This window comes from Staurois parvus, unplaced genomic scaffold (assembly GCF_062004578.1).
Source record: "Staurois parvus isolate SC_StPar_1 unplaced genomic scaffold, SC_StPar_1.0 ptg000233l, whole genome shotgun sequence".
Taxonomy (NCBI): Eukaryota; Metazoa; Chordata; class Amphibia; order Anura; family Ranidae; genus Staurois; species Staurois parvus.
The window spans coordinates 3,227,110-3,248,138 of NW_028318029.1; the positions used below are offsets into that span (position 1 = coordinate 3,227,110).

The window sequence follows — 21,029 nt, forward strand, 5'->3', positions numbered from 1 at the left end:
GTGATCATTCACAGATTTCACACATAGTAAGCAATGATGTCACAAGTGACATCTTGCTTACTACTTTGCATGTGATCACTGATTGGCCAATCAGTGATCACATGATCGGGACCACGTACAGAGGTCCCGTCCGACGATCGGTGTTTCACTGTGTCCTCCGGACACAGCGGGCACCGGATCGCGGTGCTGCGCGCTCCCTGGGAGCGCGCACAAGCAGGGTGCGGGGAGGCCATTTATAGACGGCCACCCGACCCTGCAGTGCCACCGTCCGGCCGTTTATATACAACGGCCGGTCGGGAAGTGGTTAAAAACATGTCTCAACTATGGAGTTTTAAAGCCCCCAAACTGGAAATGTAAACAAGCCCTTACTGTCCTGAATCCCCTATAACACTGCTTTCACACTGATGTGCTGCGGTTTACCTACATGGTGGGTGCAGCTCAGTCACCTGCGGCTTTCCTGTGGGTTAGCTGTCCTTTGCCTTAGACTTCTGTTATATTTTGCAGGTGTGGTGCACTTTCAGAAAACATACCAAACCTACAGGATAGAAATAGAAGTCTATGGTTCAGTGCAGCTAACCTGCAGTAAAGTCACTGGTGCACTGCAGATTAGTGTGAAAGCAGCCTAATAACCCCTTTTTTAAAAGTGCTAATATGCCCATTGCAAAACAATATGATGTTTAATAAACGTCAGCTACTGGCATTGCTAGGTTTCTAAAAAGCTTCTAGGCCACGTGCACTTGGTTGCACTCTGTTTGGGACAGGAACCAGCTCTACAGAGGAGCATCCTGCGTCCTCAGCTGCCGCCGCTGGCTCCATGCATTCTGGAGCTCTGGGATGGAGGGTTGGCAACCTGTGATCTGGGCTTGCTGACCCCGTCATCCCAGAGCATGAGGTCGCAGGCCACATCAGACGGCTCTGAGAACCTCGGGTTGAGCACCCCTGTTGTAAAGTATATTTAAAGCCCAAATTATTTTTAGCATTGGATACAGTAGAGGATGGGATTGATTAATACCACCTTGGTCAGTTGACTTTTTTGCAATCTCTGTTCCATTGGGAAATTTCCCTTTACTTCCTGACCTATAGACACAGCTAGAAGTAAAAGCAAATATTTGGGTAGTGGGGAACTGCTCCCTTGTACAGTTTGCACCACAAGTGTCTCCACTGGAAGATTTCCCCTCTGCTCTGATGACATCTCAAACTTTTGGATTTTCTCTCACATTTTGTTCCATTTACCATGGTCACTAGTACAAATAGAGAAGGTGAATCTCCCCAGAGGGGGCATAGACAGCAGTAAAAAAAAAAAAAAAAAACCTGACAGGGATTCTAATCGCACAACTTCTTTATTCAGATCTTAGCTGTAGCGTTCTAAGGAGAAAGAATGACAACAGTCCATTTTTCCTATATTTCTACTTCTAATTGTTAGAGGCTTGGTGACTTGATAAGTGTTTCCTTACAAAATTAGTTTGGGTTATGTGATTATACTGTACCATGTACAGTACTTGTGTGAAAAAGTGTCCTGTTCAATTTTTATTGCTTCCTTTGTGTGCAATCCCTGGTGTTCCTGCCAGTCTCCCTGCTTTTCTGTTTCAAGCTGACCACGTAGGCCATAGAAACACATCCTACAGAATGTGGTCGATTTTTGGCATTTCTGGGAGAACAGCCTGCCTATCCTCCAGTGCCCAAGACATGTGACACACCTCCCTGGCACAGCCATTCACTGGGAAGATCAATGTACTACTGTTTCTCCACCCCTAGCTCTCTAAGCAGCTGAGAACAGATTATGTGGTCACTTGCAAGAAAAAAACCCACTCAAATGTTTTTCTTATCAGTTTGAAACTGAGTGGGTTGTTTTACAGGGTAAGGGTTCACATATACTTTAAAGGTGCAGAAGCACCTGGTTGCCTGTTGGTTCTGTAAATTCGATGTAAAACAATCACTACAAAAGAGAGTTTCATGGATTCTACTTGTACTGTATCCCATTCGTGTGTGGTAATGTTTTGTTGGCATTATGTATTGTGTGAATTGCGGCTTTCGATTTTGGTAGCAAAAACCATAAACGTTGCCACCAGTGAAAACTTTTATCTACGTTACCTGGTTTTTCATTTGTTCACTTTCTTTCATCAATTAGCATTTCTTTCACCATCACTGGAGTCATTAGAAAATCCAATAGGTATGTGCAGGGCATGCAGTTGTTACTGTTGCATTTTTATGTCTTCTCAGTATTGGCTGTGCTTACCAACAAATGCTGGAACTAAACTTCTCAAGTCAATTTTCAGTCTTAACGACAGTTTAATATATGCTCGCACTTGGGCCATGGAAGATATATTTTTATTGTGTGAATGCTTTGATTTTGAACTGTTTCCCAGAGGTTTGAATGCTGTCAGACTATTTCGCTAATACTCCTAACTGGTTATGTACAGTTGTATTGCTTGCAGCTTGTTCTGCATCTTTTATTTGACGTTAATGGCTCCATTCTCTCCTGCAGACTTACAACTTGACTACACTCTGACAGATGAATTCTGCAAGAATCATTTTCTAGTGGGTCTGCTGCTCAGAGAAGTGGGGAATGCACTGCTGGAATTCAGAGAAATCAGGCAGATTGCCATTAGTGTATTAAAGAGCTTAATGATCAAGCATTCATTTGATGACCGATATTCTTCCAGGGTAAGTGATGTTTACAAAAAAATTTCTTTCCAAATTAAGCATGTATCTTCTTGATTAACCTGCTGTAGTTGTTCCGTCACATACAGTATACTGTACTGACATTTAGCAATACCAATCTATTTAGTTTACTTATAAAGTGTTTATGGGTATAAAGGTATGTGCTTAGTATAGTCTGCATGTTTCATGATTTAAGAGTAAATAAACATCTTGTGCTTTGTGCATTCACATTTCCTTGCAAAAATGTCTAGTGCCTTTCAGTTTGGCCTCAATGATTATGATCACAGTGGGTTGGTGAAATGCAGGATCAGATTTCCACTGTAATGTAAAATCATGTGGGAAATTATTAAAGTGTTTACGATAGGCAGATGGCTTAGTAAACTAGCTAGAGTGCAGAGTTTTAATTTCATGGATTTTGAAGCCTTCCCTCCATGATATTTTAACAAAAAGTAAAACTGGTCAGATGTACAGGCAGCTCTGGAATTTTCTTACATCCATCCAGTTGTTACATAAGTATTGATGGGATAATTAGACCTGTCAACAAAATATTATATTTTTTAGATACTTTGCAATATTTGATATGACAATGCACATACTCAGCCAAATATATGTTTGTGTTTAGCCCCTCTTTGAGTAGTTGCTTGTTTGAAGGGAAAGAAAGGTAAACCTTTCCATTAATGAAGCTGATTCTTAAAGTCCAGCTGCAGGCATGATATGTAATGATGTTAATATTAGGAAAAAATGCTAAGAGGGTCCTAGAGTGGAAGATAAGGCTAATAACTTTTCTTAAAGTGGAGCTCCACACAAAAGGGGAAGTTCTGCTTTAAGGACTTCTCCCCCGCTCCCCATTAAGGATTGGCACCTTTGGGGGCAGGGGGGAGCGGGTACTCGAATTTGACAGGTATCCACTCCCTCTTCCGGTCAGATTGCCTAGGGCCTAGGCGACTGGAAGCGAAAGGTGTCCTCCCTCCCTGAAGACTACAGGACCATTCATGAAGCACAATGCTACTTGCGCATGCACAGTGGGTACCCGGCTGTGAAGCCAAAAGCTGTCACAGCCGGGTGCCCACACTGAAGATGCCGGCCTTCTGGAATACAGGACGGCTGGTGAAATGGGCTGCGGGGGACACACTGCGGGACCGAGGAACAGGTAAGTGGCTGTTTTTTTAAAAGTCAACAGCTACAGTTTTTGTAGCTGCTGACTTTTATTTTTTGACAGGGTGAGTGGAACTCAGCTTTAAGAAATGTTTCTCCACTCTCCTCCTACCTATCCTGCATACCCTGTATAAAAAAGCTCCGGTCCGTTCACATGATTCTGCAGCTGTTGCTTCTCAGTGTTAGTGAACGTCTGCTGCAGGAGAGAGTTCAAACAACTGGGCCATGGGCATCTTTGGGTGATATCACAGCTGTGGGAATTCACAACTGTTGGGAGTGCTCTGTTACACAGGGGAGCCAGAGATGCTGAATCACGGGACGGCATTTCATTAAAAATAGTTAAGTACACAGATCCTTTTTTTTTTTTTTTTCTTTTCTCTTTCATGCAGGATACCGTATATACTCGAGTATAAGCCAAGTTTTTCAGCACATTTTTTGTGCTGAAAAACGGCCCCCTCGGCTTATACTCGAGTCAACGTCTGCAGGGGGCTGCTGTCTCTTACCTGGCTCCGGTCCCACGACGATCCGGTCCAGGAAGTGCGGCTGCTCCTTCATTCGGTTCGTCCACTGCATGTTCGCGCGGCTGCTCGGCTCCGCCTTCTCACCGGTGATTGGCCGCCAGAACTGTAGCTCAGGAAAGGCACACAGGCGGCCAATCACCGGCGAGGAGGCGGAGCTGAGCGGCCCCGCGAAAATCGAGTGAAGGAGATGCAGGTAAGTGTGCCGTGCTTAGGTGCTGCTGCAACCACATATGCTGGCTGCAGCAGCACCATACTGGAACAGGGGCCAGCAAGTGTCAGTGGGAGGAATAGTGCCCCATCATTGGTGTCACTGATACCAATAATGGGGCATTATTCCTCCCACTGACACCAACGATGGGGCACTTTTCCTCCCCCCCACTGACACCAACGATTGGGCACTATTCCTCCCCCCCCCCCCCACTGACACCAATGATGGGGCACTATTCCACCCCCCACTGACACCAATCATGGAGCACTATTCCACCCCCCACTGACACCAATCATGGGATACTATTCCTCCCCCCCACTGACACCAACGATGGGGCACTTTTCCTCCCCCCCCACTGACACCAACGATGGGGCACTATTCCTCCACCCCCCCACTGACACCAATGATGGGATACTATTCCTCCCACTGACACCAATGTTGGGACACTATTCCTCCCACTGACACCAATGATGGGACACTATTCCTCCCACTGACACCAAAGATGGGACACTATTCCTCCCACTGACACCAAAGATGGGGCACTATTCCACTGACACCAATAATGGGGTGCTATTCCCCCCACTGATACTAATGATGGGGCACTATTCCTGCCACTGATACCAATGATGGGGCACTATTCCTCCCACTGACACCAATGATGGGGCGCTATTCCTCCCACTGACACCAATGATGGGGCGCTATTCCTCCCACTGATACCAATGATGGGGCGCTATTCCTCCCACTGATACCAATGATGGGGCACTATTCCTCCCACTGACACCAATGATGGGGCACTATTCCTCCCACTGATACCAATGATGGGGCACTATTCCTCCCACTGATACCAATGATGGGGCACTATTCCTCCCACTGATACCAATGATGGGGCACTATTCCTCCCACTGACACCAATGATGGGGCACGATTCTTCCCACTGGTGTTCCCACCCTCGGCTTATACTCGAGTCAATAGTTTTTCCCAGTTTTTTGTGGTAAAATTAGGTACCTCGGCTTATATTCGGGTCGGCTTATACTCGAGTATATACGGTAATTAGGAGTAAGGGGTATGAACATTTTTAAGAATAATTAGTACTAGCATTTGTTACCACTTTGACCTCAGTTTCATGGTATGCAGCTGACTAATAGCTGTTTTAAATGTGAAATCTTATTCCTGTGAGATAGATAGTACAGCTTCCACTTGTGGTCCATTGCTGACATTGCAGCAGCACATGCATTAGACATAAGCTGAGGTTAGGACCTCTTTAAATATCTTTTTCTAATTAAAATGTCAATGTAATCCTCTGTAATTCCATTGTAAATATGTTGTATGTGGTTTGTTTTGTTTTTTGTTCTAGAGTCAACAAGCGAGGATAGCAACACTATATCTTCCTTTATTTGGGCTGTTGATTGAAAATGTACAGCGGGTAAACGTTAAGGACACATCCCCGTTCTCTGCAATTCATACTGTAAGTGTTAGTGTGGTCTGATTTGTTTGTATAAAACGGTATTAAATCCAATAGTTTCAAGCAAGTCACTTAATTCTACAGCCATTTTCTAACAATATCTAAAGAACTGTTTCTTTTACTGCTTTAAGAATGCAAAAGATGACCTAGTCAATGTAGCTGCTGGAAATCAATTGGTGACTCCTCAGAAGCCAGGCAATACCTTGGATAACAGTCTTCATAAAGATCTCTTTGGTGTTATTTCTGGCACAGGTGAGCTGTGTGCTTTGAGAACATTTAATAGTGCTACCTGATCATAAAGTGTGTTTTTTAGTAATATGAACGTGGAATCTTTTATGAGTTAAAATGTATTAAGCAGACAAAGCATCATTAGAAGTCATGTGACCGTTTCATAAAAAGAATGGCTGTATGTTGTAAGTCATTTGTATTACTGATTTCCAGTCAGCAGGCAATTCCCAGACCTCAGTGTGCATTAATCACTTGCCTACTGGGCACTTATACCACCTTCTTGCCTAGGCCAATTTTCAACGCTGTCTCACTTTGAGTGACAATTGCGTGGTCATGCAACATTGTGCCAATATAAAATTTTTAGCATTTTATTTTCACACAAATAGATTTTTCTTTTGGTGGTATTTAATCGCCACTGGGTGTTTTATTTTTTGCACTATAAACAAAAAAGAGCAAATTTGAAAAAAAAAAGATTTTCTTTGTTTCTGATAAAGTTTGCAAACAGGTATTTTTTCTCCTTCACTGATGTGCGTTGATGAGGCAGCACTGATAGGCAGCACTGATGGGCACTGATAGGCATTGATGAGGAGGCACGGATAGGCGGCACTGATAGGCATTGATGAGGAGACACTGATGATGCTGCACTGATTGGTGACACTGACGGGCGGCATTGACTGACAGCCTGACTGGCGGCACTGATAGGTGGCATTGCTAGGCAGCACTGCAGGGCACTGATGATCAGTGCCGATCTCCTTTGTGACAGCTGCTGGTTATTGGCAGTACTTTCCTCACGCTGTGACAGCGTGAGGAAAGTACTACCGACAACCAGCAACTGTATTTACTCCGTGATCTGCTGTGTCATTGGACACAGCTGATCACTTGGTAAAAGGCCACTGTATTGGCCCTTTACCTCATTACATGATCAGCTGTGTCTGTAGGACACAGCGATCACAGAGATCTCCGGGATCGTAGGAGGGCGCGTTCTGGGTGGACGTCATGATGCCCTCCCAGAACTGGGTAACTGCGCTATAGCCCGGCTACCAAGTGGTTAAAGAAAAATGCATGTTGTGGGTTTTGTGTTCCTTTTTTTAAATGAATCATCACTTATTTCTTCAATTTAAATCTAAATACAAAATGTTTCCTCGCAAGCATACAAATTACATTGTTCTTGGGTAGTGAAGTTGTTGATAGAAGCCACCATGTAGAAATCAGTGATACTTGGTTGGTAGTTTCCAGTGACCTGTGCTGGCCAGCACAGTTTTATGGCAATGGCTATCCACAAATCCACATGTACATCAGGCTACTATACCTTGTAGTGATTTTACCAAAACCAAAGAAGCATTATCATGCATGTTAAACATTGAGGTAAAATGATGGCAATGTAGCTTCTGTTTCTGACTGAAGTGACAAACACTTAAAGCGGAGCTCCGCCCAAAAGAGGAAGTTCCGCTTTAAGGATTGGTCCCCCGCTCCCTGTTAAGGATTGGCACCTTTGGGGAGCGGGTACCGGGTATCCGTCAATTTTGGGTACCCGCTCCCAAAGGTTCCAATCCTTAACGGGAGCGGGGGACCAATGTTTAAAGCAGAACTTCCCCTTTTGGGAAATCATTTTGCCTAGGTGATCTGAAGCGAAGTTGTCCTCCCTGCTCACGTGTCCCAGAAGACTACGGAACCATTCACAAAGCGCAACTGTACTCGCCCATGCGCAGTGAGCACCTGGGTGTGAAGCCACACAAGCTGTCACAGCCAGGTGCCCACACTGAAGACTGAAGATGCCGGCACCAGGGACACAGGGCGGCCAGTGAAACCGGCTGCTGGGGGGGCACTGTGGTATCAAGGGGCAGGTAAGTGTCCATTTTTTAAGTCAGCAGCTACAGTTTTTGTTTTATTGTTTACTTTCACTGGAACTCCGCTTTATGTTCCTTTTAAACGTCCAGTCTAATCAGGTCCCCCTGTCTGTTTTTCAGGCAGACCCAATCGAACACTCCATTCTGTATGGGCAGTTAGATGTAAATGGATTGTTTCAGTTTACATATGGCCGCCTCCAATCCGATCTTGCAAAAACAAGCGCAAGGGGATCTGTTCTTCTACGTCTGGCTGGATTGAAGAGCAGTCACGTGTAAACGGACAACCGATCCATTTATATCAGACTGCCCATAGAGCAGAACGGAAAGGGATTGGTCATCCGCTCACTCAGCTTTGCTTAGCTCAGCAAGGGATCAGCAGACAAATCCTCAACTGAGCAAACCAGATAAAAACAGATTGTGCCCTGTGTGAAATGGGCCTTTATAATGTGGACATGACCTGGCCATCCTATCCAGTTTTCTTAATCTGACCGACCTTTAAATTTTCAATACATCTACACTGTAGATGGATAGCTTTTCTGTTTGTCAAGTCACTGTGATATATCTACTATTTTGTGAATTTAAACTTCTTCCTAAGAGACTTTCTATAGGTTCTTAAAGTGATTCTAAAGGCTTATTTTTTTTAAATAAAAAATAACAAACATGTCACACCTGCTCTGTGCAGTGGTTTTGCACAGAGCAGCATGGATCCTCCTCTTCTCGGGTCCCCCTCCAGCATTCCTGACCCCTCCTCCTGTTGGGTGCCCCCACAGCAAGCAGCTTGCTAGGGGGGCATTCGGTGCTCCATGTGTCTATTTACACACAGTCATGGCTCGGCCCCACCCCTTCTCTCTTCTCATTGGCTCACTGGCTGTGATTGACAGCAGTGGGAGGCAGTGGCTCTTGCTTCTGTCTCAACCAATGAAAAGCGGGAGTCCTGGGATAACTGAAACTCCAGTGTACATTGCTGGATTGAGAGGGGGCTTAGGTGAGTATTTGGGGGGGGGGGGGATGCTGCACGGAGAAGTTTTTTTTACCTGAATGCATAGAATGTATGAAGGTAAGCCTTCACAACCATTTTACCTAAAAGCCTAAATGTAATCTTTAAATGTACACATGAAAGTGCATTGCTGCACTGCTTTACTCCTTTGGATCCACTGCTTGATTTGACCCTCCTGGGGTGATGTAGTGGAAATTGGCAGTGGAATATGTGTGTGCTGATGATGCTGGCTTGCTTACTGCATAATTAAGAAATGAAATACCGCTTTCCTTCCACGACTGTCTTGTGTCTTCTTGTTGATTGCCTGGCAAACGTCCTGCAGGACCAGTTGAGAAATAAACATCCACTCTTCATTATGCCTGTTTTAATTTGTGTCCTGTTAAATATGCCAGAGCTGACAATGTGTGACTCAGTAAACATATGAAGTCTGTTTAATTGTCTTTTGCAGCTTCCCCGCATACCTCATCTACGCCTAACATAAACAGCGTGAGGAATGCAGACTCTCGAGGGTCTCTCATCAGCACTGATTCAGGGAACAGTCTTCCAGAAAGGAACAGCGAAAAGAGCAGTTCTTTAGATAAGGTATATCTTTAATACTAAGTGTCGCTTTCTGGTGATATGCAACAGTCTATTTTTGTCAATGTCAAGTATACTCATGTCTGTATGATAGGCATCACTCTTGTTACTATTGCATTTCTCTTACTTTTCAGTCTATCTTTTGTATTCTTAAAGTAAACCTAAAGGTAAACTTTTTTTTTTAAGTTTTGGAAAGAGTGGAGAGGGATTAGAACATCTGTTAGGTTTCATTGCAGTCTCTGCCCCCATTAAGGGGATTCACCCTTTCTATGTGTCCTGTTTACCATTATCATTGAAAGTGCAAATAAAAAAAGTCTCTAATTTTGGATTGTCCCCAGAAAAGTAATAGAGGGGAAATCTTCCAATGGGGACACTGGTTCTGGTGACCTGAGGGTCCGTAAGGAATTCCCTTAACTAGCAGGAATTTCCTTTCACTTCCTGTTTTGAATATGGGACAGGAAGTAAAAGGAAATCTCCACAATGGGGCACAGATGGTAAAATAAAGAAAAGCTGATGGGGTTATAACCCTCCCTTGCTCTATCCAAAATGAAAAAAAAAAGGTTTTGCATATAGCTCTGCTTTACCATCGTAGGATTTTTGACAGCATTTCTAATCATGATGTTTATATGACTGTCTCACTTGTGCTTATTAATGAACTCACATTCTTATCCTTATTACACACAGCAAACTGAAGTAATAACATAATGGGAACTGTACCATATTTGCATGGAGTGTGCCATTCTCAGGGGTTGGGAGTGTCCGTCTTTAATTTTCTGTATGTGTGTGTAATGTATTATACTTAATCTGCACTTTACATTATCACAGGTTTTGTAACATTTCCATCTCAACCTTTTTACATGCCTTCATTGAGCAGAAGGACAGGCTCATCCGGAGGCACTCTGCACATGTCTTACGCTGTAGTGGAGAGGAAGAGGACTGCACACAGGCTGCTAAGAGAAACCGTTTTACTGTGGATTTCTCTATGCTGACAGTGCCTGTGCTGTCAGAGAGCTTTGTGCATGTTTCTACCCAATTACAAGAAGTATTATTTCTTTCTCTGACACTTGAACAGTGTTTAGTTATGGTGTGTGTTAAAGGCCAAGTCCAGCTAAAACTTGTTTTTCAATTTTTGAGGGATGCTGATTTGTCAACCACATATTTATTTTATCTTTTAAGGACTTCAAAATGGAGTCCCTCATACGGGAGTCAACAGCTGTCTCCCCAATGCTGGGCATTCTGAAGCCATGCAGGGGATCTCACTTTCCTGATATGAGTGATCAGTGCAGAATCCAGAATATTGAATGAGATCCTGGTATAAAGGCGGCTACTGCTGGTGGGCAGAGCCATAAAACTTGGTGCTGGAATGGTGCTATTGGATTCCCAGAGCTGGTCATACATATTACAGTATGATTATAAAATCTCTGTAAATCGATATCCTTCAGATTTTCTAAAACTGTGTAATGTGAGGGAATACTGAAACAATCAATTTAATTTATGTTTAATCATAGTTGTCAGTACATCTAAAGAGGTTTGTAAAATCGGATTGTAAATTAGATGGTCCATAATTTAGAAGCCGATGTGTAATTTCACCTGTAATGATCTCAAAATTGAAAAATTTGTATTTGATGGATGTAGCCTTTAGAGGTTTCCCAGTAATGTGCATCTGATGGGACCTGTCATTTTATAAATAAAAATGGTTTCCAGTTGAGCCATAGCAGGTTGCTATCTGATGCGTATATAGTTCAATGGGTAACTAGTCTTGGTTTGTGGTGTTTGAAGTGGTTCACTAAGCTATTCTGTTTAAAACAATTGCTTAGCCTTACAGCAAAATTAGGCATTTTATGACTCTCTAAATATACTGCCATGGGCTGCTATAAAATGATCTTTCACTACGTAACTTGTGCTAGACACATAGGGCAGATTTTCTGGCTAATAGTTGTATGTGCAAGATAAAATTCTGCATCTAAATGCAGTTAAGCTCATTTAATCCCAGGTGCCTAGGTAACCAGTGCATCTAAAAAAAAATACATCTGGTTTATTACATTTTTAGAACCTTTTTTGTTGGTAAGGTAGAAACAAGTGTATTGGCTTCTTTAAATTGAAAGTTTGTCCACTGAATGATTTGGTCTTTTCTTTTCAAAGCTTGAAACAGAATTTCCCTATACATAGCTTTATGGCTTTGAAATGAGTGTGTATCTGTTTGGATTGCTGCCCTCTTGTGTACAGTTTTATTTCCATAATTGATGTTAAACTTTTTTGTAAACTTGATTTTGCTTTTATATTTTGTAATTCTAGAATCAGCATGGGGGCTCTACAGGAAACCAGTTAGTTCGCTGTGATAAACTAGAACAAGCTGAAATTAAGAGTTTGCTCATGTGCTTCTTACATATTCTAAAAAGCATGTCAGATGGTAAGTAATAATACATAGCCTCTTCCACTGCCTATGCGAATAAACAAAATATAGCTAGAGCTGTAGATGTGTTTTATTTTCAGTTACAGAGCTGAATTTTTGCTATTAAAGCAAACCATTATTATATTGCAGCTTACTAATTCTTAGATGTGATGGCTGTATTTGTTGTATTTTTTGGCTTGCTTTCTTTCCTTTATTTTCACCTGCTGATCCAGCCAATAAGTCTGTTGTTTTTCAACAGAACAAGCTATCCTGTAAATGTAGCAGTTAGAGGGCTGAGATGAACCATTTACCACTGACAGGGGTGCTTACAGGGACCAGATTTTATTTATGTAAATCCTTTATCCTAAAAGAAAATAAACTGTTGCTGTAACTGCACAGTGAGCTGGATTTTCACTTCAATTTGTTAGGTTGCATTCACACTTTCACGTAGTGGGAACAAGCATTCCTGCTTGCGATTTTGTTTGAGTGATTTGCGCACGATTTTGCGTGTCGCATAGAGCCAGCCCATTCATGTTTGTTGCCTGGAAAGAATCTTCTGCTCCTTTTTGGGTGACAAGCTTCATGCGATTTTTAAAGGCACAGTTTGACGCTCGACAATCACAGCAGAATCGCATTGTGTTTGAGGTGCCATTAACCACTTCCAGTCTGGGTGAATCTGACTTTCCTCTCCTACGTGTAAAAAATACATCCCAAACCCTAAAAATTGTATATATTTGTCTAAGTAGAGGCCCTAAGGTAATTAAACAGTGGGGCATATTTTATGTGTCACGATATTTGCGCAGTGGTTTTTTTTTTTTTTTTGTTTGGTTTTTTTTCGTTTTGGTTGTTATTTTTGTACCCACATTTTTTTTTAAAATACACTTTTAAAAAATTTTAATGCACAAAAACACAATATAATACCCAATTGTTTGGTAAAAAAGGGAATGTTACACCAAGTAATTGGATACCAAGCCTATCACTCTTTAAAATTGCATCTGCCCATGGAACAGTGCCAAACTACAGTACCTAAAAATCTTCATATGCAACACTTTAAAAGCTTTTACAGGTTACCAGTTTAGAGCTAGAGGAGGTTTGGTGCTAAAATATTTTCCCCAGCTGTGGCATTTGCGGCGATACCCCACATATGTGGTGCGATCGCCATTTACATATGCGCGCTGGACCTGTGTGCCCATTTGAATTTGCACGTGTGCATAGGGGAACGGGGACGCTTTAAATTTATTCTTTTAACCATTTTATTTTATTTTTACAAAAATTACATTGTATCTTTATTTTTTTTTTATTTTCATTGCAATCAGAAAGAATGAACAATATCCCTTGTGTAAGCATGGGCCTTGACAGATCCTCTTTATGGAGAGTTATAGGATCCATTAGACCACATATTTCTCCTCGGGCCTCCAAAGCATCTGATCAAACCAAGATCCGTTTGGTCAGATGTTTGTTCAAGCTGGTAATGGTTTGTTTACATGAGACCAAAACCATAATTGACAAAATCCTCGTTGCTTCCATTTTCTGATGTCACACAGTGGGAACTGGAACGGGAACTGGATGTCACTGGTCTTGTCCTTACTGGGTTCCCCGATTGCATGGGAGAGCCCCATAAAGGCGGTGACAGGAGCGGGGTGGGGCCCCTTTTTCGCTGCCTGTTAAATTAATCCAGCAGCTTCTTAGCCTCTAGGATTACTTGAAGAGAATTGCTGGCCCAAAAATAATGATATCTTGATTATTGCTGCAGCAGTGACCAAGGTATCACCCTTCCAATACAGCAATGTACCAGTACATCTCTGGATGGGAAGCAGTTAAGGGACAGTGGCACCCAAATGCACGTTGCGCAATGATTGCCACATGATTTGCACTCTGTGCAGAATTGCTGCGATTCTGCCCGAGATTCCAAGTCACAAAGTGTTTATGGAGCCTTTTGTGTATGTAAATCTGCCAGTACATGTAACACCCCTCTTCCCGTAGACTGAAAATGCTGCTGTCCAACGTTTCCCTCTGTGCTCTTTCATCCAGAGTGGGGCACTCTAATACAAGAGGTGTGTTACTGGCCAGATCACCAGGTGAAAAGAGAGGGAAAAGTCCTAAAACAAGAAATCGAAAGCAGCCACCACAACGAATTATTAGACAGCTGCAATATACAGTATTACATTTTTAGTTTTGGGTTTAATACTGATTTAGGCTTATATAAATGGCTAACAATTTCTGTTTCATCTTTTATAGAGCTTCTCTTGAGGTATTTGTGCAGTGAGCTGGTTATTTAGATTGGCTTTCAAAAATGGAGTGGTGACCATGTTCTCCACCTCGTCCAATCAGAGAAAGCTAGTGGAGATCACTGGAATAGCGGTGTCTACTTCACTGATTTCCATCTTCCAAGGGCATGGGCTGGGTATAGTATATACATAGTTATATTAGTTCAAGCTGAACCAATATAACTATGTATAAAATAGCCATACATGGAATTCATCTTTAAATTTAGCATACAGGTTGACATATTCACAATGATAATTCCCCCAAGCACATTATATATAGACTTTTGATTAATTTTGGGGTATTTTATAAATGTACCATCTCTTTGCTATACCAGGGCAGCACAGTGGCTAAGTAGTTAGCAATTCTGCCTAGCAGCCTTAAGGGTCGTCTATTCAAATCCCAAGCATGGCACTACCTGGCAGGATTTTGCATGTTCTCCCTGTGCCTGTGTTGGTTTCCTTCCACACGCCAAAGACATGCTGGTAGGTTCATTGGATCCTGTTTAAACTGGCCCTAATATGTGTACTGTATGCATGAATGTGAGTTAAGGACCTTAGACTGTAAGTTCCTTGAGGGCAGGGACTGATGCGAATGTACAGTATACACTCAATGGCCACTTTATCACTTTATTAGGTACATCTGTTCAATTACTTGGTAACACAAATTACTAATCAGCCAATCACATGACAGCAACTCAGTGCAATTAGGCATCTAGACGGGGTGAAGACTATTTGCTGAAGTTCAAACCGAGCATCAGATTTAAGTGACTTTGAACATGACATGGTTGTTGGTGCCAGACGGACTGGTCTGAGTATTTCAAAAACTGCTGATCTACTGGGATTTTTACACATAACCATCTCTGGGGTTTACATATAATAGTCCGAAAAAGAGAAAATATCCAGTGAACGGCAGGTGTGTGGACAGAAATGCCTTGTTGTCGTCAAAGGTCAGAGGAGAATGGGCAGACTGGTTTGAGATAATAGAAAAGCAACAGCAATAACCACTTGTTACACTCAATGTATGCAGAATATCATCTCTGAATATACAACACGTTGAACCTTGAAGCAGATGGGCTACAACAGCAGCAGAAGACCACGCTGGGTGTCATTCCTGTCAGCTAAGAACTGGATACGGAGGCTACAATTTGCACAGGCTCACTGAAATTGGACAATAGAAGATTGGAATAATGTTGCCTGGTCTGATGCGTCTCAAATTCAGCTGCGACATTCAGATGGTAGGGTCATAATTTGGCATAAACATGAAAGCAGGGATCCATCGTGCCTTGTATCAACGGTTCAGGCTGGTGGTGGTGTAATGGTGTGGAGGATATATTCTTTGCACACTTTGGGCCCCTTATTTGGGTACCAATTGACCATCGTTTAAATGCCACGGCCTACCTGAGTATTGTTGCTGACCATGTCCATCCCTTTTATGACCTGTGCGTCCCCATCTTCTGATGGCTACTTCCAGCAGGATAATGCACCATGTCACAAAGCTCAAATCATCTCAAACTGGTTTCTTGAACATGATAATGCATTCACTGTACCAATGGCCTCCACAGTCACCAGATCTCTATCCAATAGAGCACCTTTGGGATGTGGTGGAATGGGAGATTCGCATCATGGATGTGCAGCCATCAAATCTGCAGCAACTGTGTGATGCTATCATGTCTATATGGACCATAATCTCTAAGGAATGTTTCCAACACCTTGTTGAATCTATGCCACAAAGAATTATGGCAGTTCTGAAGGCAAAAGGGTGTCCAACTCTGTACTAGCAAGGTGTAACTAATAATGTGACCAGTGAGTGTATATGTGTAAAGCACTGAGTAAATTGACGACACAATATAAGTACCTGTAATAAATAAATACCTGATGTACCTAAGTTTTTTTTTTTTTTAACTACAGTTGTGTTCAAAATAATAGCAGTGTGTTGAAAAAAGTGAATAAAGCTCAAAATCCTTCTAATAGCTTTTATTTCCATACACATAAATGCATTGGGAACACTACACATTCTATTCCAAATCAAAACATGAAGAAAAATATATCAAATTTGTGTTGTTCCTCTAAACAAAATTGAAGAAAAGTGCATATTAGACTCTTCAAAAAAAATAGCAGTGTTTGTATTCTTTACAAACTCAAACATTCACTATATAAACTGAAAAATGTTTGAAGATTTTGCTTTCCTTTGGATCACTTAATTAATATTTAGTTGTATAAGCACTGTTTCTGAGAACTGCTGTACATCTGTGTTGCATGGAGTCAACCAACTTCTGGCACCTGTGAACAGGTATTCCAGCCCAGGATGGATGATTGGACTACATTCCACAGTTCTTCTCTATTTCTTGGTTTTGCCTCAGAAACTGCATTTGTGATGTCACCCCACAAGTTTTCTATTGGATTAAGATCCGGGGATTGGGCTGGCCACTCCATAATGTCAATCTTGTTGGTCTGGAACCAAGATGTTGCACGTTTACAGGTGTGTTTGGGGTCGTTGTCTTGTTGGAACACCCATTTCAAGGGCATTTCCTCTTCAGTATAAGGCAGCATGACCTGTTCAAGTATTCTGATGTATTCAAACTGATCCATGATCCCTGGTATGCGATAAATAGGCCCAACACCGTAGAATGAGAAACATCCCCATATCATGATGCTTGCGCAACCATGCTTCACTGTCTTCACAGTGTACTGTGGCTTGAATTCAGTGTTTGGGGGTCGTCTGACAAACTGTCTCCGGCCACTAGACCCAAAAAGAACAATCTTACTTTCATCAGGCCACAAAATGTTGCGCCATTTCTCTTTAGGCCAGTTAATGTGCTCTTTGGCAAAATGTAACCTCTTCAGCACGTCTTTTTTTCAACAGTGGGACTTTGCGGGGGCATCTTGCAGATAGCTTGGCTTCACAAAGGTGTCTTCTAATTGTAACAGTACTCACAGGTAACTTTAGACCTTCTTTGATCTTCCTGGAGCTGATTGTTGGCCATTTTGGCTATTCTTCTATCCATTCGAATGGTAGTTTTTCGCTTTCTTCCACTTTTTTCAGGTTTTGGTTGCCATTTTAAAGCATTTGCGATCACTTTAGCTGAGCAGCCTATCATTTTCTGCACTTCTTTATATGTTTTCCCCTCTCCAATCAACTTTTTAATCAAGGTATGCTGTTCTTCTGAACAATGTCTGGAACGACCCATTTTCCTCAGAATTTCAGAGAGAAATGCACTGTAACCAGCATGTACAACATTTGCTGCCTTCCTTCCTTCCTTCCTTGAATAAGGGCAATAATTGCCACCTGTTTTTCAAAGAATGAATGACCTCACTAATAGAACTCCACACTGCTATTATTTTGAACATGCCCCTTTCAATTAGTGATTCAATTACACAGAATCAGCAGCATGCATGTCATGTCTGTTGGGTCTGCTGGATTTCTATTACTCTACTACACCTGCTAGTAAATTATTTGCCATGTAGAAATATAATTTCTACCAAAAACAGTGATTGATCAGGTTAGTGATGTCTGACTGCTATTATTTTGAACACAACTGTATATATACAGTGTGACTTGCTAATCCAGCCATATTGTTTTATCAGATGCACTGTTTACTTACTGGAACAAAGCCACAACATCAGAACTAATGGATTTTTTCATAATCTCAGAGTAAGTATGGTTTACACTTTTTATCTTAAACACAGCAACACAGTCAATTTTGTATTAATGCCCCATTCACATTTCATATAGCAAGATTGTGCATTCCTGCGCATGTTTTTTTTGTTTAGCAATTCACAGCATTTTCACTTGGGGTGCAATTAAAGTGGTTCTAAAGGCTGAAGGTTTTTTTTTTACCTTTATGCACTCAATGCATGAAGGTAAAAAAATCTTCAGGTTGCTGCTTCCTCCTCATCACCTCCTTATACTTTCCTGAGCCTGATCTCAATTCAGCAATGTGTATTGGCCTAGACACAGCAGCGAGAACCATTAGCTATCATTGCTGTCAATCACAGCCAGTGAGGAGGGAGCAGGGGATGGACTGAATTACACTCCGTGTATCTCATAGACACACACAGACGGTTTGGGAACGAGCACGCATCAGTGCCCCCAGAGCAAGCAGTTTGCTCTGGAGACAGTAGGCAAAAGCAGTGCACAGAGCATGTAAATATAACGTGTTTTTGTTATTTTAAACAACAAAACAAGCCTTTATAACTTTAAGGATCAACAGCATGCAAATGTGCATTGCCTGTTTTGATGTGATTTATAGTGCAATTTGGAATTGTGGGCAGAATTCTGCAGATTCTGCTCACAATTCCAAATCACTAAGTGTGAATGGGGCCCTAGGGATTAGTGATTCGTATAACAACTATATTTTTACATAATGTGTTATGTATATATGTTTCCTTAAAAACACCTATAGTAAACCAATAATATTTGACCCATAAGATTTATTGATCAATTTTCTATATCTTTTTTCCTTGCACTTTTTTTTTTTTTTACTACCTATCTCTCTCTGTCTCTCTTTCTCTCTCCTTTTAGAGTGTGTCTGCATCAGTTCCAGTATATGGGCAAGCGATACATTGCCAGGTATAGTGTGACTTTAAGCTGAGTGTCACATGTTTATTTTAAAGCAGGAGTGCATTTTAAGTTTGGATCAACATAATTATGGGCATTCTTTTACCGTTATTATTTTATGCCAAGCAAATACATTTCTTCCACGTAGATCTTCTCTGGTACTAAGTTAAATAAACTTGTGCTTTTGCTTATGCAGGATAAAGCAACAGGTTCACTTAATTGCGGTCTTCACTAGCTTAATTTTGTTTTTTTTTCTGTTACTGGAAGCATAAGGAGGAAGCCCTGTGTAAGCTTTTAGTCATTCTTCCCACTTCCATATGACAGTACTGCAAGCACTAGGAAGAGGAATTGCTCACCTGCTCTCCCCATACCTGGAAGCATCTGGTAATTCTTTTCATAACTGATGGTACTATGCAGGAAAGTTGAATGTAGATCCATATAGAAGTGAACCAGTTGCCTTGTTCTGCTTGACATTACCAAATCTAATAGAACTTGTTCATCCAGAGCTAGAGTGGGACAGACTACTTTACCTCTTTCGTATGGCTATGGCAATAAGTGTATAAATCAAATATATTTTTCCAGTCTAACTATAATTTGATTTTGTGTAGTGTTATTTGTCCCATATACTGTACATTGATGGCCCATGTTCTCTACATGATGTAACTGTATCCTGCTATTGTTATTTGCCCAGAAAAAGCACACATTTGATAGACTGTAATACATCACACATACATTAAATAGCTGTAGAGTGTTAATGTATTAAATTATAGCTTTACTCGCACAGAAAATAATTTGCACCATGATTATATAGATGAAGACAGCTAGTTGCTGCATGTAATTATTATTATACAACACAGATACTGATTTTTTTTTTTTTTTTAAAGATAAACCCAAAAGAAATCTTAATGGCTCTGGAAACTGCTTGCCACCTCAGATATTGATTGTTTATGGATTAGTGCTAATACAGATAATACTCTTTACCATAATATTATCTATACTACTGTTTGCAGGATATCAGTGTATGAACATTACACAATTTATGGTCCAGCAAATGCTTGGGGCAGCAGAAAAGATTCTGTATAACAGAGCTAAAGGTTAATTTACTTGTACTATTTGTCCTTCCTAATAGTGATTTTTTTTTTCTTTTTTAATATAGATTAGTACTAAGTACATGTATTGTCTCTTCAAACACACAAAGCACAGGCATTTGTGTTTTTCTAACCTGTTGAAGTAGCCACTGACATAGATCACATTCTCTGCGTAGAGACCTGCATTAGTTCCAGTACTTGCTTGGATTCAAGGATCTCACAGTGTGGGAGGGTTATTACATGTTGTGCATTATTCATTTTTTAAAGACTCTGATCTGCCATTAACCAGACCTAAAAATGTGGTATTTTATAGATACTTGAGCTCCTGACTTAATGCAGGTCTTTACCTTAATTGGGCATGGATTTTGTCATTTAATTTAGTAATTCTAGTTTTTATTAAAAAAAAAGTTAAATATTGTACTTCTCATCTCCTCCCAGTATTTGATTTCTAAAGTGAAATATATACTGTACAAGACTAGATGTCCACAATTACCCTACACTAGTCAGTGTTTATTATTTTCATCTACACATACGGGCATGATGTTAATATAAGTCTACTGTGTACTCTGACAAGCCAAAGTTACTTAAGCATTTTATGTTACTTTTCCAGACTATGAGCATGTTAAGTGGTGATGGATGCATGTTCAGGTTACCTCACATGATAACATATATAATGGGGTTCACAAATGTGTGTATGTGTGTCCTGCACTGGTCCTCACTCTTCAGCTCTGGTGGTGGTACACTTAAGGAAGCCAGCCTAAACCAATTGCTAACACAGCTCACTCTTTCTGTTTTCCCTCACTTGATTGCTGGGAAGTATAACAAAGTGTATGGCTCTTCTCCCTTCCTGCCTGGGTAAGACTGTAAAGTTGCCTTGCTGATTTTCCTCTAGTGCATGTTTTTTGTGTATGGCATTGCCTATTAATCCTCCTGCTCCAACTACATATTTGATTACTTTAAAAACTACACATTTCCCCATCCGCATACTACATGTAGAGTTCTGTAAAACCTTCTTAGTTATAGTGTCTTAGATTAATTTAAAAATGTGTTTTTCTGATAGTAGACATTA

At 41.2% G+C, this 21,029-nt stretch overlaps 1 protein-coding gene across 10 annotated transcripts in view; it reads left to right on the forward strand.

The window, feature by feature from the left end:
- Positions 1-21,029, forward strand: part of DOCK9 (dedicator of cytokinesis 9) — a 323,125-nt gene that overhangs the window by 227,554 nt on the left and 74,542 nt on the right. For all 10 annotated transcript variants that reach the window (XM_089679964.1, XM_089679972.1, XM_089679969.1 and 7 more), the window contains exons 31-37: positions 2,486-2,664; positions 5,900-6,010; positions 6,139-6,259; positions 9,528-9,661; positions 11,951-12,065; positions 17,900-17,966; positions 18,837-18,884. In XM_089679964.1, coding sequence (XP_089536090.1) covers positions 2,486-2,664; positions 5,900-6,010; positions 6,139-6,259; positions 9,528-9,661; positions 11,951-12,065; positions 17,900-17,966; positions 18,837-18,884 — 775 coding nt within the window. The remainder of the gene's footprint in view (positions 1-2,485; positions 2,665-5,899; positions 6,011-6,138; positions 6,260-9,527; positions 9,662-11,950; positions 12,066-17,899; positions 17,967-18,836; positions 18,885-21,029) is intronic.